Source organism: Gavia stellata, chromosome 24, assembly GCF_030936135.1.
Source record: "Gavia stellata isolate bGavSte3 chromosome 24, bGavSte3.hap2, whole genome shotgun sequence".
NCBI classification, from domain to species: Eukaryota; Metazoa; Chordata; class Aves; order Gaviiformes; family Gaviidae; genus Gavia; species Gavia stellata.
The window spans coordinates 329,678-339,590 of record NC_082617.1 but is presented as its reverse complement, the minus strand read 5'-3'; the positions used below and the strand labels follow the sequence as shown (position 1 = coordinate 339,590).

At 54.9% G+C, this 9,913-nt stretch overlaps 1 protein-coding gene and 1 long non-coding RNA gene across 2 annotated transcripts; both read right to left on the bottom strand.

The window, feature by feature from the left end:
* Positions 1-1,096: 1,096 nt before the first annotated feature.
* Positions 1,097-3,077, bottom strand: LOC132319096 (uncharacterized). The gene is made up of 4 exons (XR_009484446.1): positions 3,057-3,077; positions 2,065-2,192; positions 1,760-1,944; positions 1,097-1,366 (listed from the first exon to the last, which is right to left on the bottom strand). It is a non-coding gene; the product is annotated as an uncharacterized LOC132319096 (long non-coding RNA).
* Positions 3,078-4,925: 1,848 nt separating this feature from the next.
* LOC132319105 (hydrocephalus-inducing protein homolog) lies at positions 4,926-9,280 on the bottom strand. The gene is made up of 5 exons (XM_059829013.1): positions 9,175-9,280; positions 8,423-8,632; positions 7,395-7,532; positions 5,520-5,697; positions 4,926-5,006 (listed from the first exon to the last, which is right to left on the bottom strand). The coding sequence occupies exons 1-5, from the start codon at positions 9,265-9,267 to the stop codon at positions 4,939-4,941; spliced, it is 687 nt and encodes a 228-aa protein (XP_059684996.1). The 5' UTR covers positions 9,268-9,280; the 3' UTR covers positions 4,926-4,938.
* Positions 9,281-9,913: the final 633 nt, after the last annotated feature.

Here is a 9,913-nt window from a genome sequence, read left to right as displayed (position 1 = left end):
TGCCCGAGCAGCACCTCCCTCAGCCGTGGTTTCCCACTCCCCTCCTCTAGCTGCTTACCGCAGTCACGGAGACCTCAGTCAAACTGAACCATCCTCTGCTACCAGATGTTGGAGAGGGAGAACCACCCGGAGTAACGATGAAATCTCAATATGAGTATAGTCGTTCTCCCCTTTATTCAAGCTTACAGAGTATATATAGACAGATGCCAAGAACACGCGTCCGCAACAGTTGTATAATTGGCTTACAGCCTCTGTTCACGCGCCAGGGCGGCGAGTGTGATTGGTACAGTGCTCTTGTGCACGCACAGGAGCACTTCTCCTCTTCGTGGATGTAGCTCCTTCTTCTTGTTTACCATTCCACTGTCTCTTATCACATCAGGCTTTCAAGGACAGTTAGCGGTTCCCTCTGAGCCTTTCCTCTCATCAGAGACTGAGTTGCTCATGGGAACCAGATCGTGTCCCTTGTTACTAAGCCATTCCTCCACACTCTCACTGGCTAGAGATAAGGGTCTTCCTCTGTGCTCAATGCTTGGCTCTGGTTAAAGCCAGAGACAAGATGGTTACAGCTCTACTTGCAATTCAAACATCCCTGGGACGCTTCCTAGGTGTGGAAGCACTCGTGTCCATACTGTTACCCACTGCCAGTTTCGAAGTCATGGTGGCTACACACAGACTGCCTTTGGGAATGCTCCATCTTTTATGCTGACTCCCAAACTGCCTGGGAACGTGCAGGCAGGCTGGGCCAGAGCCACAGGGACTGCTGGCAGCATACCACTACAGGTGACTGGCCTGCCATGCCCAGGAAGGGGTCTGGTGGCTGTTTTGTCTGCTGGGACCAGCAGCAGGATTAGCCTAGATCGGCCCTTCCAGGTTTAGTTATTCCCTGCGAGCGTGCCAGCCGCTCTGCACCAGGGCGTTGCAGCCTGCAAACACGCCCATGCAAGGGGGAAGACGAGGGGAAACAGGCAGATTTCCCCCCATGCGCCGAGAGGGAGCCACACCGCAGTGCCCTGATGCTCTCTGTGCCAGCTCCCCATTGGCATTTCAAAGCCCCTCTCAGAAGAGTGTGCGCTGCAGGGGAAACTGAGGCACCATGGGTACAGGGCTTGCAGAAAGCTCCATGTGCAGGCAGACCTCATCTCCTCCTCCCTGTGCTGGGCTCTTGTTACCACACTGCCCTGCCACACCTCCTGGGGGTGACACCGGCTGATCTCACCTCTTCTGGGGGGGAAAGCCTGACTCGCACGTTGCAGCGCTGTCCTGGGGCCAGGGCTCCAGCCGAGGGCAGCACCTCGAAGACACAGGGCTTGGCCTTTAACTGCTGCAGCAGCTTCTGATGCACCCTCACTGGCAAAGGTTTGTCCACCTGAGCACAAAAAACAATTGTGGGAGGTCTCCTCGGTCTGCGAGGACAGACCCTCGGGTCCTGCAGTGCTCTGAGATACTGTCACGGTGCTGAGAGCATCCGCATCCAGACCAGCTGTGGCCACCACTGCTCTAGAACTGGAGGGAAGACATATAGGCAGGGCAGGCAGATGGGGAGGCACTGTCCTTGGAGGAGGAATGGGGGAAGGTGGCAGAGAAGTGAAGCATCAGCTAGTGAACAGGTCCAGGCAAACCAGATTTGCTCTGTACTCTCTAAAGCTTCCTCACACGAGCTGTAGCTCAAGTGCTCAGGCAGCCACAGGGGCAGAAAAGGCAAGAGAGGCAAAGAAGACCCAACCAAGAAGTTAGGTGCTACACATTGTCTGTGCTTTACCTTCTTAACAGGCCCATTCATGGTGATGAACCATTTACAGGGGACCTGGAGGTGATTGTGGAGCTGCATGGTTTCTTCCTGGCACTACCCACACTGGACAGGGAACTCCGGTCTGTCCCTGGAGAAGCAGAGGGACGGCACAGTCACGTTGGGACGGAGGCGGACGTGAAACGTGGGGCCTCTGGCTGCCGAGTGAAGGACAGAGCATCCAGCTGAGAGCCCAAGTGACATCTACTGCTGTCCCCAACCTGCTGCCTGCCCCAAAAGGTGGTGCGGGCACAGGGAGGTGAGGGACCACGAGGTACCTTGATGGGCAGGAGCACGTCCACCGCTCCCAGTGGCAGGTTGACACTTGGTGGGTTGAAGCGCACTTCGAATGTCTTGGTCTTGCAGCAGGGCAGGTGCTTCACATGGTCCAGGTCCACGCTGAAACCTTGAACAGATGAAAATAAAGCAGCTGAGACACTCAAGCGACATGAAATGTGTCGCAAGCACGTTAAGGCCATACGGGTGTCCTGGCTGGCAGCTCTGTGAAGAAGAGGGCTCTTTGCCTCTCCGGAGAAGACTGCCACTCTTTCTCCCATGTCACCGCTCCAGAAGAAAGGCTTTTCACAGCCAGAATCCAAGGTTCGCACGGTCAAAAGGAAACATACTAGCTGAGGAGCGCTGGTAATTCCTTTATCAGGTATCCCAGGGAAGGATGTGCAGACCTCTGCAAAGGAGAACTTCCAACTATGATTCCCCTGTGCTGTGGTGCTCCCTGGGAAACAACTTAGAGGAGACACCTGACCAGCCCTCAGGCACAGCGAGTCACCATTTGATGGCACTGCAGCCTTACCTCAAGGCCTGTTTCGGAAGCCTATTTTGATACACCAGAGGACCTCACAGGCTGTTTTCTTAATAAAGGCTGAACAGAAGTGCTGTGACATTATGAACGCCAAACCAAAGCACTTCCAAAACACCAAGGGGCCATCTGTTTGCAACGCAAACCCACTGCGTGCACAAAAACTCAAGATGATGCTCACGGTAGCCAAGAGCAGAACATGCTGAGAGGTGACCACGGTGATCAGCACAGCTCGCCCCTGCAATCACGTGTTAGGGCAGCCACAGGCAGGCCAGGTCTCTGGGCACTGCTGGCCAGGAGAACTCAGGCTCCGAGGCACCAAGCAGGGCGTACTAAGGAGGACAAAGCTATACAAACAAGCACTCAGGAAAACTCCCCACGTCCAGTGGCTTAAGCTAATCTGTCAGAGACAGCTCCTTCAAGCCCACGTGAAGTCTCCCCAGCACTGGTTACCTGTGTCACACAGGACACGTCCTTTGGTGTGAAAGGACACAGGGAACTGCCTGGTGTTGGTGATCTTCACGATGTGTGTGTGGATGTTCCCGAGAATGACATAGCCAAAGTCCAGGACGTACTCGGACAGCTCAGCTCTGAAAGGAGGAGTAAGGAGAGCCCTTAAACCACAGCCTGGCTATGTTTCCAAGTGGATGGAAGATGCAAATAAAATGGATATTTCTGTATTCACTGCTGTAAAAACTCAACTCTAGCCAGTGAAACCCAAGCCTGACCACCTGCTAAGAAGTCTTTGGTAAGTCACAGGGAGGGTAGGTCCTAGGTTTTATCAGCTACCAATGGGACCTTAACAAAAAATTCATTTGTACTGCTCTGCAACCAGATCTGTCCCCAGAGGAGCACCGGTAAATGCAGTAATCAACACCTACAAGATTCATGGGAAGGTCCTTTGCCAGAGCAATCCCACTCAGGAAAACACCTAAACAATCTGTTTTGCAGAGCCTCTTCCTCCTGAACTGGAGCCTACGGTGCCCGTCCCTCCTCATGAAGGAGCAAAAGGAAGGACCAAGTTACCTAGGCAAGCCCTGCAGTCCCACCAGCACCCAAGCCACCTGATGTAGGGCTTGTCAAGGCTTTGTCAACCTGTGCCGTTCCCGGCTCTTTTTGCTTAGTGGGATCTGTTAGTTGGAACAAAGATGCCAGCTTTGAGTTCCCTCTTTCAGAGGTGGTCAGCAGGGATGGTGTCTGTGCTGTCTGGATGGGCTTGACGGTCAGCACTGGACCCCTTCAGCTCTAAGAACAGAACCCATCATCGGTGGGGAGCTGAGTGCCCAGCTATTCCCAGCTCTGCAGGCACAAGGAGCTCTCAGGAGCAGGGGTGTGCCGCCGGGTGTTGCCCTCAGGGTGCCTGGAGATAGGGTACGGGAGTCCCCACTAACTTGAGAAGCCTCCGACGAGCACGCTGGTCAAAGGCAGTGTCCTCCGAGGGACCGGAGGCGAGAGCTTTCTGCTGCTCCAGGGCGTGTTCCTCTATCAGCACCTGCTCCATCTGCATCTGCAGCCGAGTGTCGAACTGAGGAAAGCAAAGACAGTGGCTGGTTAGCAAAGGTCCTTCCCAAGGGAGAGGCTTGTCTCTGAAAGAGGATCCCACCCTGCTCTTGTTGAGAGGGGTGATGGGGTCCTCCTGTCTCCCTGCTCAGTGTCTCTGACACCTCCTGCTCTCTTAGACAGGACCTTATCTGGGGGGAAATGAACTCCAGCATCTTTGCCTGTCCGGTCACTGTTATAAAAGCTGATCTGGCCAGACAAACAGACAGACAAGCCAGGAACCTTCCAGCGCTCCAAGTATTTGCCTGCCCCCAGCCACTGCCAAAGCAGCTTGGACAAAAGCTCTCTCCAAAAAGGAACCACGACAAAGCTGGTGCCTCTTGGAGACAAACACTGACAGCACGGTCCCAGGGTGCAGTCAGGCTGCTGCTATGAAGCTCTGTAAACCTGGCAGGGCTTGGAGTGTGAGCCACAAACACCCCAGCGATGACCTGCGTCTCCATTCACAAAGTACCATAAATTCAATCACATGAGCATGGTCTTCAGGATCTCTCCCTGGGGTAGTCAGGAAGCTGGTGCATCTACAGGAGGGACAACTACCAGAGGTGGGCAGCCCCCGGGGCAACGCTGAGCTGATGCGTGATCATGGCCAGATGCGGGCAGGGAGGTCCCAAGTGCCAGCAGGGCCCCGGGAAGCCTGCTGCAGGGTGCAAGGGGCCCAAGTGACACGGCGGGAGGGTGGCACATGACAAACGGGGCAGCAGTCGTTCTCACCACGGTGCCCGAGTTGTCCGTGGGTGGCTCCACAGCCGTAGCCTCCCCCAGAACCACTGCTTCATCCCTCTGGCTGTCTTAGTCCATCTTTGCTCTTGCCTCTGAGGATCTTCTCATACTGTTTGTTTCCTGAAGGAAGAAAACATCCACAAATAGAAGTGTGGGCACTGCACCATGCCTACTTAAGCTGGGAAGTCCCACTCCCCGGATGCTGGCCTCTCCCAGAAACAAACCCCTCGAGCAATCTATGCTGCTACTCCTCTCTGAATCCTGATGTTCACTCCCACCCATCTTCCTCCCCACAGAGGAGCATCTCATCCCCTGCAATGCGATGCAAAGCCAACCCTGACAAAATCCCTGCCAGCCTGCATTACAGCTTTCTCAAGCTTTTCTGTCTAGGCATCATCTTTGCAGGCCACCAACAGATACGCTGGCAAGCTCTGCAGGATGGTTCCCGGGGCAAAGCCCACATGGGCTCGTCTGCTAGACACTCAGGAAGCAAGCAGAGGGTTGAGTGTTGGTCTGACAGCCCTGAAACCTCCAGGCTTGCTGGAGATGGGTGGGAGCTGCCCTATGGCCATATGATATGACATGGGGGAAAAAGCCAGGGACCTACCTGGGGAGCAGACAGGCAGTGCTCACCTTTGGTGTTCCTGGGCAGGTCCAAGTAGGTCCGGGGAAAGACCCCCTCTCCTTTGAGGGAGATCTCTTTCGGCTCCAGGTGACCCACTTGGACCTGGAAAGTCCTGCAAAAGACTCCCGGCACTCCTGGCAGGTAGTAGACTTTCAGCACTTGCTCCTTGCCAGGTCCAATGTAACCCTGCAGGACATGAGAGAAGAGGGAGGGAATGCAAACCAAAGAGGGATTGGTGGAGGGATGGCTCAGACGATAGACACGCTGAGAAGAGAAGGCAGGTTCTCAAAGATAAGAAAGCATCAGACAACATCGCCTTCTAGCTCTCTTCTACCCAAAAGCTCAAGTCTCCTACACCAGGATGCACTGTGTCCTTCAGAGGGCCTGGAGGGATGCATTCCCACAGCACAGACTGCCCTGCGCTCAGCAGGAGCACAGCTCTTCTGCTAACGGTGTTTACCCTCTGCTAGCAAGAGCCAGACCGAAGAAATAAAAGCTCTTTTACCAGCCGCTGTGGAAGATGAGTGAAGTGCCTGCGCTCTCAGCAGAGCCAGCAGCAACTCTCACAGCACGTCGGTGGTTCCCAGGCTGCTGTCGAAGGGCCTCACCCCTTATTAACGACCCCAACCAAACATCTCCTGCCTGTGCGGTTACACCGAGGGTGCATGAGCCTGTCTGGACTCACGATGACCTGCAAACATACATCTCTGGAAACGCAGGAGCAGGGACTAGGATGAGATCTAGGGAAGAAGGTGTTGCCAGGAAGGTCACCTCCTCTCCGGGCTTCCAGAAGGACTGTCCGATCCCCGGGCTGGGCTCACGCCAGCCAGGTCGAGAGCAAACTCAAGCAGACGGCAACACAGCTCGGGGTGACAGGACACAGCTGCAGCTTTCCTCAGCTCACCCTCCGCACGCGGGGCTGGACCCTCGGCTCCCCGCTCCCCTCCACGCTGCAGGGACAAGCTACTGAGCGGGACGGATCCTGCCACTTGGTCCCCCAAGCCCTTACTCCAGCACACAACACAGCTCCAGCGAAAGCGAGCCCTGTCAAGCTGCCAGGGCCGACAACGCTGTTACAGCAACAACTGCGCGGGTCCGAGCAGAGCTGTCTCTTCAGAAGCTTGCAGGAAGAGGGCATCAGCGTGTCATCCCTTGTAGGAGACAGGCATGGGGGAACGTGAAAGCCTTTTGGCTTCCCCTTCCCATTGCAAAAAGTGTCCCAGATAAGAACACTGCTTCAGCTCAAAGACATCCATGCAGGACTGAGAAGCTGGGATGGTGGGATGCTGCAAACTCCTCTCCTTGCTATTCCAGCCCTGCTCCTCCCTGGCCCCCTCACTGCCCCACAAAGCTGCTGCAGAGCAGCAAAGCTGGAGGAGTGAGGGACCGGTACAGGGGCTGTTACAGTTTCTGGACAAAGAGCGTCATGCCCAAGTCAGAGAGTATTGAAGTCTCACCCGGTCAGTGCTGGCAGGGGGCAGGCAGGGTTTGTTACAGGCAGGGATGAGGACTAAGTCCTCTCCAACCACACAACCCGGGTACGGTGACCCTCGGGAGAGCCTGCACCGGCCAGCGCCAGTGCCGGCACAACCAGAGAGCTCAGCAGCTGGGGTCCGGAGAGCTACCAAAGCACTCGTGCCTCCCGCCCGTGGCTGCTGAATGACAGCAGAGCCACCCGCCAGCAAAGGCCATTCAAGGCAGTCTATTAGGACCGCGCTTGCCTGACCTTCTCTGCCCCCCAGCAGCAATTGCTTACAGCCCTCTCTCTCCTGGCTGCTTCTGTGGGTTTTTTCATGGCTTTTTTCCCTTTTTTCCCTACAACCCTCTCCTAGGCAGCCTGACAAAGGGCCAGGATTAATCGCTTGTGCTACCTCCGTACTCACCGTGCTGGGCACGACCAGGGGCACGCCGGGCAGAGGGCTGTCGGCAGTGGCCGCGCTGGGGCTGAGCACCGCATAGGTGAATCCCACCTTGCCGCTGTTCTGCAGGGTGACCTCTGCTTTGGTGACTTTGTTAAACAGCTGAAGAGAGGACAGAGGAGCGGGAAGTTACAGACACAGGCCTGATGCTGGGAATCTCCTTCCTCTTTCATTGGCTTGAAAGGAAATGAACACAGCGCAGCAGCAGGGACCGCAGAGGACATATGGGCACTTGACTCTCCCGGGTTAACCCGGGGAACCCACAGCCGCTGGGTACCTCTTAGCCCGACACAGGAACAAATATTTACGGCAGCACGGAGGTGCAATAACAACCATGTAAAGACCAGTAACAAAGACACCAGGGGATACAAGCCCTCTGCGCTTTAAGGCGTCATCGAACAGCTAGCTGGAACAAAGAAGGAGGCATCAAGGCACTTCAGAGGAAAAGCCACCTGCATACAAGTACTTGCAAGCAAAACACCAGCAAAAAGGGAGACAAATGGTGCAACACATGCAAGACCAAGAGCTGGAAGTATCTGTGGGGTTTTTAACCAAAAAGAAGTAAAGTGGGGATTATTCTGGGACATTCTCTCCAGCTTCAGCGACAGGAAGTCCAAGTTAACTCCCTCCCTGGTTTCTTTTGTTGATTAATCAAGAGCACTGAAAAAGAGCATCTCCTTGCACCTCAGGCTTTAGGAGCAGATCAGTGTGTGGATGTCTCGGGGCATGTCCCTCTCGAGATCACTGCTGGGATCCTGCCTGCCCCAGGAGGCAGCGTTAGTAACCTTGAAGAGGAGCAATTCCCAACTTTGGGGCGGATGGAGATGGCCATTAAAAACCACCTTGGATGCAGGACGTATCACTCAAAGGTTGTACTTCCAAGCCATACAGCTGATAAAGTAGCTGGGAAGGGGAGAGAGCCCTAGACCTAGGTGGGCAGCAACCCGACGGTGATGGTTTCAAAGACTGCTGCCAAGAGAAGTGTGCAGTACCTTCAGCCCGCAGTCGATCTCCGTGGTGTCTAGGAGGTAGTCGATGAGCGAAGCCTCCGCACTCAGCGCGATCTCGTAGGTCGGGCCTCCCTCCACCTTGCACAGCGCTGTGACGCTGGCGACGATGTTTGTGTGGCCAAAGAAGGTGAACGTGACCCGCTGGCTCTCGCCCGGCTGCAGCACACCATACAGTGGCAGGATGTCAAAAACCTGGAGGGAGGGGAGGAGAGATCAAGATGTCGAGCATCCAAATTGATGCAGAAGAGCCGTGGCTTGAAGCAAAGGACAGACATGACTGGAGGGGCCTGCTCCTCAAACACAGGCAAAATCATCCTCATCTCATCCTGCATCCATGACACTTTCCAGTGGAGAAACCATGGGAAAAATCTCCCATACCCACCAATTAATACATTCATTAATACACTACATCAAAGTAACTTGGCAGGTCTCTTCTCTCTCTCTCTCTCTCCCATTTGCATGCTGCTCTCTCAAGATGCCACAGCAAAATTTACTGCAAAAATTTCCTATCGACCACTTGATTAGTAACAGCAGGATGAATAATGCCCTCCATAGGTGCCGCACAGGTAACATCCTTGGCCAACCCTACGACATGTCCTGCATGGCTTCTCCAATGACCGGTTGATTCAGCAGTGCTGTGCGACGTGCTGGGAGGGGTGTGAGGCCACTCTGTGAGCAGCTGAGGGCCACCAGTGGGAGCGGGGGCTACATAAGCAAGTCAGATTCCCACTTACCTCCTCCACTCCCAAGGCGAGGGGCTCTGCCTCCATGAACGGCATCAACTCCTTGATCTTCACCAGGCTCTGAGTCTCTGCAGCACCCTCCATCTCTGCAGCGCCTTCCAGCTCTGCAGCAGTAGATGGTAGCAATTGGAAAACAAGCACCATGAGCTGCAGAAAGCAGGCTGGGTGAGACCACTCTGCTGCAGGCTCCACCACCTCACCAAGCCAGGAGCAGCTGAGATGGGACCTGGGCGCAAATCAAGCAGGGGTATGCCCATGCCATCAGTTGAGCATGGGTCCAAGCCCACCCACAGATGAGACACGGGCTCCATCTGCACTTCCTACACGCAAGCTTGCATGAGGAAGCTCCGTGCACCCAGCACTGAGTCCTGGCAGAGACCTCAAGGGTACTTTGCACCCTCATGCCAGCCTGACTTCGCTCACTCCTGCCCGAGGAACACACCGAGAACCCCATGCCGGGACAGGTTTGGTTTTCTGTGACAAAAAGAGGAACACAACTGCAAGTGAGAAGTATTAAAAACAGGAAAATAAGGACTTAGAAAGTGCTCAGCACAACTATCCTGTTTCAGGTGGTGCTTAGGTTTCATCTCACACACTCATCAGTGCTGGAGAGCTGAGGATCTCTGCTCGGTCATTCTTCTCCAACAGCGCCTTCCTGAAGAAGGCAGCTGAGATGTTTTTCTGTCTTGCAGCAGCCGAGAGCTGGTATCGAACCTCAAAGGCACCATGT